The sequence below is a fragment of the Pan paniscus genome, chromosome 5, assembly GCF_029289425.2.
Source record: "Pan paniscus chromosome 5, NHGRI_mPanPan1-v2.0_pri, whole genome shotgun sequence".
NCBI lineage: Eukaryota > Metazoa > Chordata > Mammalia > Primates > Hominidae > Pan > Pan paniscus.
This window is the reverse complement of record NC_073254.2, coordinates 131,183,815-131,203,945: the sequence shown is the minus strand read 5'-3', so window position 1 is coordinate 131,203,945 and position 20,131 is coordinate 131,183,815. Positions and strand designations below refer to the sequence as shown.

The 20,131-nt window shown below is 39.2% G+C and overlaps 1 protein-coding gene across 1 annotated transcript in view; it reads right to left on the bottom strand.

The window, feature by feature from the left end:
• SLC16A10 (solute carrier family 16 member 10) overlaps positions 1-20,131 on the bottom strand; it is a 141,520-nt gene that overhangs the window by 32,709 nt on the left and 88,680 nt on the right. The window contains exons 2-3 of the mRNA XM_014345446.4: positions 19,192-19,336; positions 14,359-14,812 (exon numbers count right to left, since the gene is read on the bottom strand). Coding sequence (XP_014200932.4) covers positions 14,359-14,812; positions 19,192-19,336 — 599 coding nt within the window. The remainder of the gene's footprint in view (positions 1-14,358; positions 14,813-19,191; positions 19,337-20,131) is intronic.

Sequence of the window (20,131 nt, the reverse complement as noted above, 5' to 3'; positions counted from 1 at the left end):
TGGCAACAAAAGCCAAAATTGACAAATTGGATCTAATTAAACTAAAGCGCTTCTGCACAGCAAAAGGAACTACCATCAGAGTGAACAGGCAACCTACAGAATGGGAGAAAATTTTTGCAATCTATCCATCTGACAAAGGGCTAATATCCAGAATCTACAAGGAACTTTAACAAATTTACAAGAAAAAAACAAACAACCCCATCAAAAAGTAGGTGAAGGATATGAACACTTTTCAAAAGAAGACATTTATGCAGCCAACAAATATATATATAAAAAAGATCATCACTGGTCATTAGAGAAATGCAAATCAAAACCACAATGAGATACTATCTCACGCCAGTTAGAATGGCAATCATTAAAATGTCAGGAAACAACAGATGCTGGAGAGGATGTGGAGAAATAAAAAAGCTTTTACACTGTTGGTGGGAGTGTAAATTAGTTCAACCATTGTGGAAGATAGTGTGGCAATTCCTCAAGGAACTTGAACCAGAAATACCATTTGACCCAGCAATCCCATTACTGGTTATATACCCAAAGGATTATAAATCATTCTATTATAAAGACACATGCACACATATGTTTATTGCAGCACTATTCACAATAGCAAAGACTTGGAACTAACCCAAATGCCCATCAATGATAGACTGGATAAAGAAAAAGTGGCACATATACACCATGGAATACTATGCAGCCATAAAAAAGGATGAGTTCATGTCCTTTGCAGGGACATGGATGAAGCTGGAAACCATCATTCTCAGGAAACTAAAACAGGATTAGAAAACCAAACACCACATGCTCTCACTCATAAGTGGGAATTGAACAATCAGAACACATGGACACAGGGAGGGGAACATCACATTCCAGGGCTGGTCAGGGGAGTGGGGGGCTACAGGAGGGATAGCATTAGGAGAAATACCTAATGTAGATGACAGGTTGATGGATACAGCAAACCACCATGGCATATGTATGCCTATGTAACAAACCTGCACGTTCTGCACATGTATTCCATAACTTAAAGTATAATAATAAAAAAAGAAGAAGAAAAAGAAAAACCCATTTTCTGGGGAGAAGTTCAAGCCAGCTGCAGACATTTGCAGAATTTGCATAAGTGACAAGAAGCTCAATGTTAATTGCCAAGACAATGGTGAAAACGTCCCCAAGGCATGTCAGAGACCTTCAACGTAGCCCTTCCCATCATAGGCCTGGAGGCCCAGAAGGAAAAAATGATTTCATGGGCCAGGCCCAGAGTCCCCCTGCTGTGTGCAGCTTAGGGACTTAGTGTACTGTATCCTAGCTGCACCAGCCATGGCTAAAAGGGGCTAAGGTACAGCTCAGGCCATGGCTTCAGAGGGTGCAAGCCCCAAGCCTTGGCAGCTTCCACATGGTGTTGAGTCTGCAGGTGCACAGAAATCAAGAATTGAGGTTGGGAACCTCCACCTAGATTTCAGAGGATGTATGGAAATGCCTGGATGTCCAGGCAGAAGTTTGCTGCAGGGGCGGGAACCTCATGAAGAACCTCTGCTAAGGCAGTGTGGAAGGGAAATGTGGGACTGGAGCCCCTACACAGAGTCCCCAGTGGGGCACTGCCTAGTGGAGCTATGAGAAGAGGGCTACCATCCTCCAGACCCCAGAATGGTAGATCCACTGACAGCCTACACTGTGCATCTGGAAAACCTGCAGACACTCAATGCCAGCCCATGAAAGCAGCCAGAAGGGGGGTTGTACCCTGCAAAGCCACAGGGGCAGAGCTTCCCAAGGCCATGGGAGAACACCTCTTACATCAATGTGCCCTGAATGTGAGACATGGAATCAAAGAAGATCGTTTTGGAACTTTAAGGTTTAATGACTGCCCTATTGGATTTCAGACTTGCATGGTGCCTGTAACCCCTTTGTTTTGGCCAATGTCTCCCATTTGGAATGGGTGTATTTACCCAATGCATGTACCCCTATTGTATCTAGGAAGTAACTAACTTGTTTTCGATTTCACAGATTCATAGGCAGAGGGGACTTGCCTTGTCTCAGATGAGACTTTGGACTGTGGACTTTTGAGTTAATGCTGAAATGAGTTAAGACTTTGAGGGACTATTGGGAAGGCATAATTAGTTTTGAAATGTGAGGACATGAAATTTGGGAGGAGCCAGGGGCAGAATGATATGGTTTGGCTGTGTTCCCTACCCAAATTTCATCTTGAATTGTAGCTCCCATAATCCCCACATATCATGGGAGCAAGCTGGTGGGAGGTAATTAAATCATGGGGGCAGGTTTTTCTTGTGCTATTCTCGTGACAGTGAATAAGTCTCATGTGATCTGATGGTTTTATAAAGGGCAGTTCCCCTGCACATACTCCCCTGCCTGCCACCATGTAAGACATGCCTTTGATCCTCCTCCAACTTCCACCATGACTGTGAAGCCTACCCAGCCATGTGGAACTGTGAGTCCATTAAACCTCTTTTTCTTCCTAAATTACCCGGTCTCGGGTAAGTCTTTATTAGCAGTGTGAAAACAGACTAATGCAGTATATGAAGAAAAAACAATGATTGGGTCCTACAGCAAAGTATGCAAGACATTTTCATTTTTGATATGCAGATTTTTAATAATACATCAATTAAAAATAAGTTGGATAAAAAAATCCAACTCTTGATTGGCCTTAGAGACTTGAGAAATTCTGTTATAGGCCTCCCAAGGGCAATAGAAAGCTGTCTTATTTTTGTACCTTCAAAGTACCTTATACTACCCTTTACCCAAAGGATGTACTTACTATCAGCTTTTCAATGAGGTTGTCCCTGACTGGCCAAAGTTGTCTCTTACCATCTCTTACCATCACCTTCCATCTCAATTTGTTTCCTTTGAAGAAAATATCACTATTTGAAAACTACTTTGTTTCTTTATGAATTTACTTGTTTATTGAGCTGTGTATGAGAAAGTATCTGTTCTTAGCATTGTATCCCCACATCTAGAATGTCTATGGCACGCAATAGATACTCAAATGAATGCCTGAATCTGCTTAACTGATTTATAATTAGAGCAAGTCAAACAACAATAATTAAGGTTGCCATTAGAATAAACTGGAAATCTATTCTAATGGCAACTCTGTTACTTAACTGGGCAACCTTAGGCAAACCTTTTAAACCTCTCTGAGCCTCAATGTTCTTATCTATTAGTAGAAGAACCACTATTAGCACTGCTTTCCTTATAAAAGGTTACCATGAGAGTTGAATCAGAAAATGTATATGTGCATAAATATCTTCTTAGCCTTTTTGGAAGTTAATTGTGAAGGGAATGAATGAGTGAATAAAGGAAACATTTCCAGGCCACATAACAACAACAAAAATACAAGAAATACATATAGGGATTGAGAGTAAATTTAATCAGCACAAATGAATCTCAGTGGGTAAATTATCATATTTAGATTAATAAAGGCTGAGTACAGTGGCTCATGCCTGTGATCCCAGCACTTGGGAAGGCTGAGACAGGAGGATCACTTGACACCAGGAGTTCAAGGCCAGCCTAAGCAACATAGCAAGAGCCTGTCTCTAAATATATATATATATCCTTGTGTCAAGGAAATGTTATAACCCTATTTTTGAATGAAAAATAGAAAAACAAAATTACTTAAATTTGAAAGTCTTGAAGAAAAAGCAAAGTGATTACTCTTTATTTTGCAAAGTAGCAAAGCATTCTGCAAAGTAGCAAAGCATTCTGCATAGTTAAGAAAAAGGAAAAAGGAAAGAAGGGAGGGAGGGAAGAAAGAAGGAAGGGAGGGAGAGAGGGAGAGAGGGAGAGAGGGAGAGAGAAAGTAAATGAAACTTTTAAACCCTAGTATTTAAGACTCTAGGCTAAAAACAAAATTAACATTTTAAGCCTTTCTATTTTAATTGGTTGCAGTGCTAAGACTGAGATAGGGCAACTCTTCAGTTACATAACTCCATTTTAAATAAATAAAAAAGTTTCCAGCACTCTGTAACCATCATCCACCAGGCTGGGGACATGTAACGGGGCCCAAGACTCTGCTTCTGTCAGAACCTTATAGTGAACAGAGATAAACACAACCAACCAACAAAGATAAACCAACCAACATGAAGGAGAGGTCACCTTCAGCAGCCCATTCCTGGCCCAGTGTACAGTGAACTTTGGTTTATAAGGATACTACTGTGAGCCTTGCATTGTCAGGGACAATCTGCCGCATAACAACCTTGTCCCTGAGCTCCAAATAGATCCATGAAAGAAAGACAACAAAGCCAGTTGCCATTGCTCTTGGCAACTCTGAGAAAATGGATCATGTCAAAATGGCAAAGCAACCTCCTGATTGGGAAATGAACCCTATGAGTTGACCAGGGTTAGGACAGAAACTAATTTCACTCCTCTAATAATTTTGTTTCTACATACACATTCTGTTTCTATGTACATATTTACAGGCTGGGCTGTAATAAGCTTCCATTTATTTTCCATGGATGTTCTTGGGTATTACACCCAGTTCTTTTATAACTGTGGCTTTTGGCAAGCAACTTAACTATTCCATGCCTTAGTTCCTTTACCTTTCTTTTTTTGTAGGGCAGGGGGAGGAGTGCAACTACCTGATCTGTACAATGCCTTTCAGGTCCTAAGTTAATGTTATACTTTTTTGGCAGGCACTTAAGTATTTTATTTAAAAGCCACACGTTTAAGAAGACCCAAGCTCAAGCCCTGGCTGCACCATGTACCATCCTTGCAACCCTGAGCAAGTTGTTTCGCCACCCCAAATCTGGTTCTTTTCTTGCTAGATAGAAGCCCTGATATTGCCCATTTCACACAGTGGTCCTGAGACTCCAATGAGAGATAATGTGGAAGCATCTTGTAGACTAAAATGTTAATAAAAATGTTAACTAAAATGTTAAATCAAAAAGAAATGCGGGAAATAAATGTTGTATTTGTCTAAAAGAAACCTGTGGTTTTCAAAGCACGCCATTGCATGGGTTGGAGGATTGGGCAAAAATCTTAAACTATGCTCTGAAGACTAGATGTTGCCACTGTTCTTACCATTTTACTTCAAAAAAGCATCAGTTCAATTTAACATGGATACAGAGATACAGGGATTGCATAACAGAGATATAGGGATTCCATGTTTGCAATTATACACCTCCAATTTGGTGCGCATTGCCCTTTAAATGAGCACTTTTACAATATGTTATGAGGGAATATAAACTTTCTAATTACAAGTAAGCTGCCCAAGGGGAGAGGGGCAAAAGAGCCAGAGATATAATGATAGGGATAGAAAGTGGGGAAAGCATAGGGGGAAATAGATGCTACATGGGCAGCTGAGGGTTAACACATCAGCAATGTACAGCCCCTAGAACTTTGTTTGGGTGCTAAAGACCCTTCCTGATAGCATGAATACATAAGAAGGCCTGCTTACCCTTATGCTCTATGATCCTTAGAGTTAGTGACTACAAGGGCTTCTCCCAAAGGATGCCCTAGATGTTGAAGGTAAGAAATGTACTCTCAATGGATCAGACAACTCTCTCCACAACCCACAGCCACCTTGTAAATGTCAGGCAAAAGCCATTTAGTATAGCCTCACAAGGGGAAGATTCTTCAAATTAAGATTTCTATTTCTATTCATCCCATATCAAAACAATTTATTTTCTAGTTGATATAAAAACATGAAAGGACCCTTATCTAATTGGCTAATTTAGGTTCCTCAAACTTGAACAAACTTTAATTTTATTAATCCAAGGATTTGAGACATGCCAATGTCCATATTAGAAATGAAATTTGAGATGATTCAAAGTATACTGCATTTTATCAAATAAAACCTGAGACACATGCAAAACAAAATGAAAAACCTAGTGAAGGCCAGATGCAGTGGCTTGCACCTGTAATCCCAGTGCTTTGGCAGGGAGCCAAGGCAGGAGGATTGTTTGAGCACAGAAGTTTGAGACCAGCCTGGGCAATGTGGTGAGAACCCCATCTCTACAAAAAATTAAAAATTAGCCATGTGTGGTGGTGTGCACCTGTGGTCCTAGCTACTTGGGAGGCTGAGGTGGGAGGACTGCTTGAGCCCAGGAGGTCGAAGCTACAGTGAGGTGTGATTGAACCCCTGCATACCAGCCTGGACAAGAAAGTGAGACCCTGTCTTAAAAAAAAAAAACCCCACTGGTGAAATTTACACATTAACAGGAGGGAACAGTTTTCCAACACACTAATTCTTTAGAGCTCTCTCAGGAGACTAATGATCCACCAGTGGCCTTGGAGCATTTATATGTGACTAAATTTCAAGCAGTTTACCTTTTTCCATTTTCCTACAATAGTATTTATGTTAATCAAATAAAGGATAGATCTTGCTATAAATTTGTACATGTCCATTTTTGTTCTTCTGCTATGCTTAATGTTTACTGTAGAAAGCAAAATTGAACACAAAGCTATGTATGGTCCATGTTCTGCTTGTCACAGGTTGTGAAAAGTAACTGCATGGCCTCAGTTTTCTCATATTCAAAATGTACTTGAGATCAAAAGAGAAGTTGGGGCTGAAAATAAGGGTATAGATATTTTCTCATTCCCATTAATTATATCAAAACAAAAGCTGGTTTCCTCCAGAGTTTTCTCCCTGGCTGTGAAGCATGCTCTGAGTGCTGGAACAGCTCAACATGGCCTCTGTTCTTCGTTCTGAGAGAACAGAAGGGAAACGTGCAAAGCAATCTTTGGTGTAGGCCCAGTATGGCTGAAAATAGCAGCACTCCTATCTCTGGATTAGCAATGAAGGAATGCAGACTCCTTCATAAAAAGAGTATATTTCAGACATATTTGTCTGAAACCTGTGTTCAAATCCCAGCTTTAAGCATAATGCGAATGGCTTTGAACAAGCACAGCTTTGCAGAATTGTTTCCTTGGCTCTAAGTATGTGTTATTTATTACACTCATCCTTGTGGTGGTTCTGTGAGATTTTGGGGAAGTGCTTGACACATAATCAATTCTTGGCAAATGTTACATGAATCTCCCTCTGAGGAAGCCACAGAGAGATGAAGGCTTGTATGCTGTTCCTATTTGCGTGGCTCAGCGCCCTTAGCTCTGGCTTGGAGCAGTACTGCTGCTCTGACCACAGTGTAAATGGAGGTGCTCTGCCTAGCAAGGTCTAATAGCTACATTCCAGTGTTGATTGACCCTTGGCAGCATCTGGCACTACTCAAAGCTAAAAAATACCTTTTGAGGTTTACATGCTCCCTGTACTGACTTATTAGCCTCAAATTTTCATTTCTGGTTTAAAAATACAATTCATGGCCAGGGGCGGTGGTTAATGCCTATAACCCAGCACTTTGGGAGGCCGAGGCAGACAGATCACCTGAGGTCAGGAGTTTGAGACCAACCTGGCCAACATGGTGAAACCCATCTCTACCAAAAATACAAAAATTAGTCAGGCGTGGTGGCAGGTACCTGTAATCCCAGCTACTCGGGAGGCTGAGGCAGAAGAATCGCTTGAACCCAGGAGGTGAAGGTTGCAGTGAGCTGAGAGCATGCCGCTGCACCCCAGCCTGGGCGACAGAATGAGACTCAGTCTCAAAAAAAAAAAAAAATCATTTCCAATTACTAGTGGACTTGAAGTTCACCTAATTGCCCTGCTAGCAAGCAAATGATCTGTCTGTCTTGAACCATAGCATCAGGTAAATGGGATCTTCCTACCAGGTCAAAGTTTCTTTTGAGAACAGTCAATTACTATCTGCCACAAAGTCAACCCACTTATAAGGGAGTTTTTAAAAAACAGGCTAATGAATACATATTTTACAGATTTCAATATGAGTCAGTCATCTTCTTGACAGAGAACCATGTGGATCTAAAATTTAAAAACTGAAATTTGACCCAATGATATGGTCTAGAGTCAAAGAACACAGGTACTAAGTAGCTGATTTTCAATCTGAGTAGCAGGGGAGAGAGATGAGAGTAACTGAAACTACATCATCAGCTTCAGATTGGAGATAGAGCATTTCATGCCAATGAGAAAAGTTACCATCATTTTTGGTAACTTCATTATCATTGTCACTGTCATTCTTCGGCATTTATCATTGTCATATTTGGCATTTATCATTGTCATATTTGGCATTTATCAGTTATCTCACGAGGCCCTATGCTCAATGCTCGACCAAAGCTATGCAGACCTGAGGCCTGGTTATGGTTCTGCATCCTGCATCCTATTCTTAAACACACCACTCCAGACTCTTTGAGATTTTTCAGTGGGTACTGAAGACACAGTTACTTGAGGGACCAGAAATTTCTTCTATTTATCTTAAACTTTCAGCAAAGGCATAAGTGAATCAGAGCAAAACACACCAACTCTCTCCTCCATCAACGGACAGCATTACTGATTACTCAATTATTCTGAGGTTTCCTTAGTTTGAGCTTATTTGTTGAATAAGTATTGAATAAATATTAATAACACCATGTCCTGCAAGTACAGAATGTGAAAAATCATTACAGCATCAAAGTAGAGAATTTTAAAGATCCAAATGATGAAAAAATGAACATTACTTATACAGTGTCACTTTAGACTCACCCAGAATATATTTAGTCATTCAACAAATATTTGAGCACCCAGTGTGTGCTAGGCACTGCGCTAGATGCTCGGGATCTACCACTGAATGAAATAGATCCTTACCCTTGTGGTGTTTACATTCTAGCAGACGTGTAAATATACGGATAGTAAGCAATGACTACAATAAAGAAGTAAAATAGATAATGTTAGAAAGTATTAAGTGCTACAAAAAAAGAAAAGGAGTAATAGGAGGGGTTTGGGAATACTCGGGGGAAAAGGGACACAGGAAGTTTCAAGCAGGTAGTCAGAGTGAGCCCCATTAAAAGGCGAATGGCAGAAGCAGAGTGGGCAAGGGACAGGGATGGAAGCTCGGAGAGGTAGTGGGGGCCAGATTGTGAAGGACCTTGTAGGCCACTGTAAGGATATTGGTTTTTACTCTTAGAGAAATGGGAAGCCATTGAAGGATTCTGAGCAGAGTGACTTATGTTTAGAAAGAATGCCTGTGGCTTCTTCACAGAGAACAAACTCCGCAGGGCAGAGAAGGAACAGAGACACCAGTTAGGAGGCTCTGGCAGTGATCCAGGCTAGGGGTACGTGGTAGCCTGGGCTAAGGTATGAGTAGTGAGGATGGTGAGAGGTGGTCAGATCCTGGATATATTTTGAAAGAAAAGCCACCAGGATTTCTTCACTGGATCAGGACTATGGTGTGCAAGAAAGAAGAGCCAAGGATGACTCCAAAGTTTTGAGTCTGATCAACTGAAAGGGTGGAATTGCCAACTCCTGAGATGAGGATGGCTGGGGGCAGAGTAAGTTTTAAGGGGTAAGATCAAGACCTCAGGGTTAGACAGGGTAAGTCTGAAACACCTAGCAGTTACCCAAGTGGAGATGTTAAGTAAGCAGCTGGATATACAGCTCTGGTGGAGGATTCAGGGAAAAGGTCTGGACCAGAATTATAAATTTGAAGTCATTGACATATACGTGATGTATGAACTTAGGAGACTGGATGAAACCACCACTAGAATACATGGAGAAAAAGATCAGGGGACAAGCCCTAGGACATGCTGATATTCAGGGGTCAGTGGGAAAAAGAAGAAGTGAGCAAAGAAACTAAGGAGGAGTGATGTGGAGGTAGGCAGAAAACCAAGAGAGTTTATGCTCCTGAAAGCTAAATGAGAGGAGTCAGAGGAGCCGTTAAAAAAAAAAAAAAAAAAAAAAGAAACCCAGAGGCCAGGCGTGGTGGCTCACACCCGTAATCCCAGCATTTTGGGAGGCCAAGATGGGTGGATCACCTGAGGTCAGGAGTTCGGGACCAGCCTGGCCAATGTGGCAAAACCCTGTCTCTACTAAAAATACAAAAAATTAAGTCAGGTGTGGTGGCAGGCGCCTGTAATCCCAGCTACTAGGGAGGTTGAGGCAGGAGAATCACTTGAATCCGGGAAGTGGAGGTTGCAGTGAGCCGGGATTGCACCACTGCACTCCAGCCTGGGAGACAGAGCAAGACTCCGTCTCAAAAAAAACGAAAACGAAAACAAAACAAAACAAAAAAAGATTCCAGAAAACAAAACAAAACAACTCTCAGGCAAAAGGGGCAATTCATAAAAACTGACACAGCTGCTACTAGGAATCGTTTTTAGAAAGTTAGGCCTCATCTAAATTGATCTATAAGATTTGTATCCTTCTAAAAAAGATTTTAAGTGGGAAGGCCTAAAAGAGTGGTAAATTTAGCTTCGAGGAGGCAATCTAATTCTTCTTTTTGAAACGTCAACTACGAGAAGATCAAACCTCCAACCTCACTTTGAAAGCAAGCTACATATTCTCTCTCAAATCATCATGTACAATCTAATAAGATCTTAGAATTTTTAACATAGCAATAAGAGCACTCCGTTGTATTTCTGAATCTTCAAAGACCTAAACTGGTTAGTTCCCTAGTTGATCAAAGATCAGATTTGTACACAAAATCTCATGCTCAAGGCCCAACTCCAATGCTATGAAACTTTTTAAAATCACTTTTCCAAATAGGTATTATCTTTCTCCTTTCAAAATTTACTTCTATCTCAAGTTGGCAATCACATTGCCTTACATTAAAATAACTCCCATTTTTATGCCAGAACTGAGGTAGATGTTTCACATACATTTTATTTAATCCTCACAACTCTGCAAAATTGGGTTTATCTCCATAGATGAGGAAACTGATGCTTACAGAGGATGCCCAAGGTTATGCAACTAGTAAGAAACAAAACCTGAATTTAAATCCAGATCTGTCTTACTTCAGAACCTTTTTTTTTTTTTTTTTTTTTTTTTTTTTTTGAGATGGAGTTTCACTCTTGTCACCCAGGCTGGAGTGCAATGGCGCGGTCTCAGCTCACTGCAACCTCCACCTCCCAAGTTCAAGCGATTCTCCTGCCTTAGCCTCCTGAGTAGCTGAGATTACAGGTGCAAGCAATCACGTCCAGCTAATTTTTGTACTTTTAGTAGAGACAGGGTTTCACCATGTTGGCCAGGCTGCTCACAAATTCCTGACCTCTGGTGATCCACCTGCCTTGGCCTCCCAAAGTGCTGGGATTACAGGGGTGAGCCACCGCACCAGGCCCAGAACCTTCACTTTTAAACCACTATACAATACTGCCTCTTACATAAAAGTACTACAGTAATAATTATCAGTCACTATTTCTGTGACCTCGAACAAGTTACTTCTTTATTTATTATCTGTTTTTTAGAGACAGAGTCTTGCTCTGTTACCCAGGCTGGCATGCAGTGGCACAATCATAGCACACCACAGCCTTGAACTCCTGGGCTCCAGCAATCCTCCTGCCTCAGCCTCCTGAGTAGTTAGGACTACAGGTGTGTACCACCACATCTGGCTCTTTATTTCTTCACCTTCCATATTTAAAAGGCTGCCACTAGGAGGAGGAGACAAATAAATTAAAAATTGTTCAATCTGTTCCTCCTTTAGAATACTTTATAATTTTTTTTAGAGATAGGGTCTTACTCAGTCACCCAGGCTGGAGTGCAGTCACACCATCATGGCTCACTGCAGCCTTGACCTCCTGGGCTCATGCGATCCTTCCACCCCAGCCTCCCAAGTAGCTGGGACCACAGGCATGCACCACAATGCCCAGATAATTTTTTAAAATTACTTTTTGTAGAGATGGAATCTCACTATGTTGCTCAAGCTGGTCTTGAACTGCTGGGCTCAAGTGATCCTTCCACCTCATTCTCCCAAAGTGGCGAGATTATAGGCGTGAGCCACTGCGCCTGGCTGAGCAAGTTATTTAATCTTTCCGGGCCTTAGTCTTCCCTTCCATGAAATAAAGAGGATACACCACAGGTACTGCATTGTTGTGAATATTAAATGAGAGAATGTATGTAAAAGTGCTTTATAAACTGTAGCCATTTTTAATTACATGTACTAGGTTTATGCTCCTTCAGAGCAAATTTTTACGTCTCATATATGTGTCCCCTCAACAGTCAATAAAGGGTTTAGTAGGAATTGAACATCATCTACTTTACTAGTCTTTTGAAGGATATGAGACACCTTTTCCCTGTATAAGGAGGAAACTAGTGTCCCATTCCTGGTTAAGTATCCATAATTCAAACCTTAAATTACAACAAAGTGACAAACTCAGTACATAACCAAAGAGGAGATTTAAACACCTGTATGGCATTTAGCTATCTGATCTTTCCTCTACCGTGCTGCATTCGGTGCCATAATGGGCACCATTATGAGAAAGAGAAAATCTCAAATGAACAATGTCAACATATTTTGTAAGAAAACATGCCTGGAAGAAGGGAAAGCAGAAAAAAGGCATGGTTTATTAACAGAATTAACAGAGACTTTATTGTTCTGTGCACCATCTGATTTGCCATCTCCTGATCACAAAAGTATCTATAACATTGTCTAACTCACCTTCCACTATGAAATTTGATTTACCTGAAGAAATAACATGTTTATTAAATTTCCTTAGGCATACTCATTTTTCCCCTAATAAGATGGACACATTTGGTAATATATCCAGGGAAGTGGCCCAATATGCTATTAAGACTGTAGACTGATTTTGCTACCAGGTAAGCACAGTGGAAGAGAACTAACTCCTGCTCTGCTGTTTACTGACATGTAATTCTTGGAAAATCACTTAACGTCTCTATTAACAATGGATCTGTTTTTCAGTCTGTAAAATTGGAGCTAATATTTATTTTATCTGCTTTACTGGTTTATTGTGAAAGTCAAATGAAGTAATATATGTGAAATTAATTTACAAATTATAAATATATAACCAAAAATAACTAGACAGTCATCTACCACTTTTCCTTTGGTAAATGTCTAGTATTAGCAAAGCTGAGTTATGATTTCTCTAGGTGTGTTCACGTGGTAGTACCAAAGATAATTTTTTTTTTAAAGCTGGGTGTGGTGGCTTGCACCTGTAATCCTAGCTGAGGCAGGAGGGCTGCTTGAAGCCAGCCTGAGCAACTTAACAAGACCCTGTCTGGAAAAAAGAAAAAAAAGAAAAAGAATTTCTACTCATCTTTTTGAGAAAGGACACAATAAATGTTCTCTTGACTACAGAAGCTATGAAAGAGGTTGGTTGGTAAAGTTAATCCTGTCACAACAGATCTATATTCCAGGAAACTTACCTTAAGTTGGTTCAGCTATACTTTCCTAATAGTATGAAAATGGACTATCAGATCAGGATGTAGCCTGATAGTCCATAAATCAGTTATATTTATACTTATTTCTTAACTAAAGAAAAATTGCACAAATCTCCAAAAGTAGACTGTAAGCTAGAAAAAAATCCAAGTTCACAAACATACAAATATGTGTGCCAATGCCATTTTTATCATTTACGGTGAATTGTAAATACATTTTCAGCCACAAAAGAAAAAAGGAAGAAACATAATGAACACTTTTGAACAAACGTTGCCAGGGGCAGATACTTTAGACACTGCTTCTTCCTTCTTTTTTTTTTTTTCCTTCCCCAGGTAGGGATGAAGTCTCCTTATGTTGCCCACGCTGGTCTTGAACTCCTGCATCAGCCCCCCAAAGTGGTGGGATTACAGGCGTGAGGCACCAACCCCAGTCTAGACATTAATTATTCGTATTTCAGTATAACAAAGCTGAATTTTGCCTTTGAAATAGAAATAAACAATATAAGCTTCTTGAGCACTTGAAATCCTAATTTCCTATAAAACCATAGTTCTCTTTCCTCATTTAGATCTTGAGTAACTTTTCTCAGATATTCCTCTGAATAGAATTCCCATTTTCCCAGAAGTGTACCACAAGTAGATGTAATGTTGCTTTGTATCAACATCATGGCTTTTTTGCTAATTACCTACACCCTTCGGATGAAAAACAATTTACTTATGTAGCAAAATCATAGCACTAGCTTTGTCCCTGATAAAAGCCATATGAAGAAAAAGAGACCTATCAAATGTTTTATATTGAATGTAATTTGTTCCACTATTTTAGCCTTCCTTTTAAAAAATATTGTGTTTGTTTGGGGACTTTTATTTTATTTTTAGAGGTAGAGTCTCTCTATGTTGTCTAGGCTGGATTCGAACTCCTGGGCTCAAGTGATCTTCCTGCCTCAGCTTAGTATCTGGGACCATAGACAGGCACCATGGTGTCTGGCTGGGTTTGCGGGGTTTTTAAAATACCAAAGCACACTATGAAACATACTCTCTCTGTTTAGTGGTCTGATGGATGTGCTGACATTGTCTTGAGAGACCTTTCATTTCAAGAATACCCAAATTACAACCAGGATAATGTTTGAGGCCAACTTTAACTCGACCTAACTTTCTCTTCAAAGAAGTTTTTCTTTATTAAATAGTAATATTCATGATCAGTGAAGGAGCATACTCACCAAGTGAACATAAGGCACAAAGTATCCAAAAAGTGCAAGTGGTATTCCAACTGCCCACACTGCATAAGCTGTCACCTTGAAGATGGCAAAATTGAAAATTTTTTTTGGAGGACTGAACTTTTTCCTGGAAAAGAGGGAGAATCCGCTACCTCCACTCTCTTTATCTTTGGTACTGGTAGCAAGAGGTCGGTAAGTAAAGCCAGCCAGAAAGAGAACAAACATGAAGATGCAGAGCACCCTCAATGTGTAAAAGAGGCCCACGCTGTCAATCAGAACCCTTAAGAGCAAAGGCAGCAGGATTGTGAAGACACTGCTGCCAGCAGTGACAATGCCATTCACCAGTCCAAGGCGCTTCTTGAAATAGTGTCCCAAAATGACCAATGAAGGCTGGTATGCAAAGGAGCAGCCGCAGGCAAATATGATTCCATAGGTAAGGTACAGAGGCTCGATGGAACTGTATAAAGATGAAAAAGATGGAAAGCAGCTTTCAATATTGTTACTGTGTGCTTGGTAGAATAAAATCTTATAGTATAAGTGGGTTTTTGTTCATCAACATATTTTCTACAAGTAAAAGTTAACCAAAAAAAAAAAAAAAATTAACCAAAATAGAGGGAAAAACTCAGTAAGTCAAACATGTAGCACTAAACATATTTTAATTTAATCTGAATATGTGAAAAATAACCATTAAGGTCATCAGTGATTTTGTTCCGCCTCCTCTTTCTGTGGATTTCAGGTGACGCACACAGCACTGAGTAAGAACTGTGCTCTCCACAGCTCAGAAATAAAGGTTGGTGCCAGGAAGGGTAAAATCAACAGTGATTCAATTAACAAACCAAAAACCTAGTCTCAATGAAACATTTTTTTAAAAAGTTAGAATTAACTATGAAATCTAATTATTTCATGGAGTTTTTCCAGGTACTTACCAAACAAGGTAGTAAAAGAAAAGGCCGCATTTTATATTTTTTCCCCAAGGTTATGTCAGGAACATTTGCACAGAGGCGCAGTTGTGCCTGTTTTTGCTGGCCTAAGGGCTGTAGACCAACCTTCGCCCTGTACTGCACTGTTCTCAGTATTGTGCAAGACAACAAGAAATCATATTCTGACTACAGAAAGACTTAAATTAAGTGTATTCCTTTAGTGATCCCAGTTTGTAAGCTGTAAGGCCATGCATGTGTCAAAAGAATAATGGATTAAATAATCTTACAGTTTAACCAAATAATTGCACATTTCTTAGGAAGATAAAGGATCATATCATTATGTTCTTTGAAACAATTATGGTAAGGAATAAAACTAGTTAAAGTTTTTTGAAAAGGCTATCAGTAGTAAAAGCAAACAATTTGTTAGAAAGTAAGATTAAAGTTGGTTAATAATTAAAATTTTGGATAATAATGCTAGTCTAGCAACATGCTGAGGTAATCATAAGGAACTCTAGAATCTGATAAAATTAAGGCATGTTGGCAATCCTCTCTCTGAGATGCCCTTCTCCCTCTATTAATCCACAGCTAGCACCACCTTCAAATCAGGCTCAAGAATCACTTCTAGGCTGTCCCAAATTAATCTCACCTCACTCTGAACACCCTTTACTGAATCTCCACTCTTTGTTTAGCCAACATATTAAGCAACTACTATGTACCAGATACGTTGTGGAAAAGAATATTAAAAATCTGGTCCTTGGCCAGACGTGGTGGCTCACACCTGTAATCCCAACACTTTGGGTGGCCAAGGCAGGAGGATGGCTTGAGACCAGTCTGGTAACGTAGCAAAACCCCATCTCTACTTAAAAAAAAAAATAGTTGAAATTAGCTGGGTGTGATGGCACATGCCTGTAGTCCTAGCTACTCAGGAAGCTGGGGCAGGAGGATGGCTCGAACCCAGGAATCCAGGCTGCAGTCAGCTATGATAACACCACTGCATTCTGGCCTGAGTAATAGTGAGACCCTGTCTCAAAAAAAAAAAAAAATGTGGTTCTGCCTTCAAGATATTCATAGTCTGCCTTAAAGAAACAAGACATCTATCCCAAATAATAATAATATAACACAGAACAAAACAGAAATTAATACTTCATTCATTCTGTATCAGTTTTTCCACCTAAGTAGTTTTCCAGATAATTGTAACTTACTTAAAGTGCTTATTTGTTTTTATTTAACAATTTTAAAGAAAAAAAATTTAAGTCTATTATACATTTCTCTCTGCCTTCTTCAAAGTGTATATTAAAAATACTGTTCACAGCAGAATCATCAGGAACATCAGTTCCTGTACAGTGGTACCACTGTACTGTAATGCTCTCAGTTGGAAAACCACAGAGCTTCTCCCTCCTGCAGAGTGAAGTATATGAGCTTTGTGATGGTATTTGCACTACTGCTGAACCCTTTTCACTTCCAGGTTTTCCCTTCAGTAACACATGGTTCCAGTTTGTGACGTTTGGCAGCCGAATAAGTGCAATGTAAATGAGTAAGGCTGTCGGATACCAATCATATGTGCAAAAAGGATTCAGAGAAGGGACATGGGTGTGATTGACCTAAGTTGTTGGAGAAGGTTTTCCTCAGAAGGCAGAACTGGAGCTAGAGGAAAAATGGACCTGCCACTCGACCCTCAGAATCTATACCACATTTCCCCTTGCTCCTGTATCTTGCTCTCAAGTTTCAGTAGCCTTTGATCAGCAAGCTAAATAATGAAATTTAATAGAATATATGAGAATATTACATGTAGTAAGGGAATTTTGGTTTCAATAAATTTTGTTTCACTTACAGGGTAGAGAAAGAGAGACAGAACTGGGTCACATCAAAATATATGTCATAATTTTTATTGCTCAGTGGTCAGAAAAATTTGAAAAACATTGCTTTGTATGTGTGTTTTGTTAAAAAACTAGGTAGTAGATTACATAAGTTGTCTACCTCTCAGTCCCCTCTCTACCACAACTAGAGTTGTAATACATTCGGCAAGTGGTAGAGCCACAAGCACTGACAATAGGTACCTGGAAGCTTCCAGATCAAAGAAGCTATCTGATGAGGTATTAATAACATTAATTACATTAATAATAATGTAAATATTATGTTGCTGCTAAAATAAATCATCTCATGGAATTACCTACAAGAATCTTATTCCAAACAAAACTTTTTTTCTTTAAAAAACAATTTTAGAAGAAAAAACCCATAAAGGTACTTTAAAGATGAAAATATCTATTTTCTACAAAGAAATAAATATAATTTTTAAAAATCCAAATAGAATTTCTAAATTAGATGGAAGAAAATATGAAAGAATGAGGCTCACTTTAGAGTTGAGGAAGGGATGTGTGTTGGGGGGTGGGGGGCAGCAATGAGTAAAACCAAGGATTCTGTTGATTAAATATTTAAAAATAAAAAGTCAAATGTAAATTTGACTTATTTTTCCTTAATGACCACATTAATGCTTTTCAACTAAAGCAGCATAAAGACAGCTAGGGACAGGAAAGAGGCAGGAAATGAAGATAAACCACTAAAGTAGAGACAAAGGATGGAAATCATTTTAAGAGGTTTTCTTCTTAATCACCTCCTGTTAGCCAGAGCTACATATTAAATCAGTATTTGTCTAACTGAGGATTATTCTACCAACGCAAGGGACTTACAAGGAGAACTAGAGCTGCAGGGAGAGGTGTTCCATGCAGTTATGTGCCCATCCGTTCCTTACAGTGAGTCCCTCTTCAGTGCACTGCGTCTTTTCTTCTAATACAGGAATCCCCAATCTTTTTGGCACCAGAGACCAGTTTCAGGAAGAATTTTTCCATGGATGGTGCCGGGGGAAGGCGGTTAGGGATGATTCAAGTGCATTACATTTATTGTGCACTTTATTTCTATTATTATTACATTGTAATATATAATGAAATAATTATACAACTCATCATAATGTAGAATCAGTGGGAGTCCTGGGCTTGTTTTCCTGAAACTAGACGGTCACATCTGGGTGTGACGGGAGAAAGTGACAGATCATCAGGCATTTAGATTCTCATAAGGGGAGTGCAACCTAGATCCCTCATATGTACAGTTCACAATAGGGTTTGCACTCCTAGAAGAATCTAATGCTGCCACTGATCTGACAGGAGGTGGAGCTCAGGTGGTAATGCAAGTAATGGGGAGCAGCTATAAATATAGAGGAAGCTTTGCTTACTCACCCACAGCTCACCTCCTGCTGTGCAGCCCAATTCCTAACAGGCCATGGACCCGTACCAGTCTGTGGCACAGGGGTTGGGGATCCTTATTCTAATAGACACAGGAGAAGTACATTGACATTAAGTTTTATTTTAAGGTACATTGGACCACTTCATTTTGCCATGATATTTTAAAATTTTAGCATGTTCTTTTTTTAAAGAACAGACAGGAATTCTCTACCTGGGTTGGAATAAATGGCAAAGTTTTGGTCTCATTAATAAAAATATTTCATATCAAGCCTATGAACAGCTACTTTAAAACACCACTTATTGTAACCCGTGGGCCTCAGACTGAACTGACCTTAAACTAAGGCTGCTGTTTTAGATAAATCATTGTTATAACTTGAGTGCCATTAGGATTTTTATGTGAATAGAAGAAAAAGATAAGGAGAAACATTTTTCCATGCACCAAGAAACACATATATCCTGATTGATGTCTAAGTCTTAGGCATTACAAGAAAAAAAAGCATTCAAATTCTCAAGCTCTGATTTGCTGCTATGGATAACAGTTTGTTTTATAAGTCATATTGCTTAAAGTTTTAAAAAATGAAAAGGAGGATCTTTGCTTGTAAATAGCATAGTTTCTGAAAGTAAAACTTTAAGGTATCTAACAGTTTTTAAAAAGCAACATGAAAAAACCAAGTCCTTACCTTACAAAAGAACTGGACATGAGCCCAACAAATCCAACAGCAGCACCCACGACAGCTGTTTTCCGACAACCAAATAGGTCTGTGAAGACGCTGACTATTGGGCAGCAAAAGAAAATCATCCCCATGGAGAGAGAACCTACCCATGCTGTAAAAGAGGGGAAAGCGTGGGGGGAATTATGACATGGTAAGTTATATTTGTATTTATTCCATTGATATAATACACATTTAGAAAAATTTTATTTTTAGTTTTTTTGAGTATAGTGCCTAAGCTTAGTTCTTTTGCCATGGAAATTGACTCATACACTAGTAGAATATTTGCTGACCTGGATAATAGTTACTGGGTATTTATTTTATAATCATTTATAAAACCATAGATATGTTTAATCTTTTTTTCTGAAGGTATGTTATATTTCACAATAAAAAAAATTGAGAATCAGAAGGCAGATTCCATAAAAACCCAAAAATGAAAACCAACAAGAAAGAAATATTAAATACAAATAATCATAATTCTGTGCCAAAGAAATGAGTAATCTGACTTCGCTGAGGAAATCAAGTCTGTAAGTCCTTCTAAAATATATAATAAACTAATGGAACCTAAGTGAAAATGGGCTATGGAAAAAACAGACATGAGTCATATTCCCAGCTCTACAACTACAACGTATTCTTGGTCAGGTTACTTCCCCTCTGAATGAGTTTTCTTATCTTGAAAATGGATCAAACACATACCTTTCTAGAATTATTAAAGATTAGAGAAAGTGTATATAAACTTCAGTATCTGGCACATAAGCACTTAGTAATTTAGAGTTTAACACTGATGATGACAACAAATTGTCTGTCTTGGTAGATGACCCTGAAGCTCTATGCAGCTCTGGAAGTCTCCTAGTATACTACTCTATTTTCTTAGCAAAGGAAGTTAAGCCCTATGCAAATGATCATCATT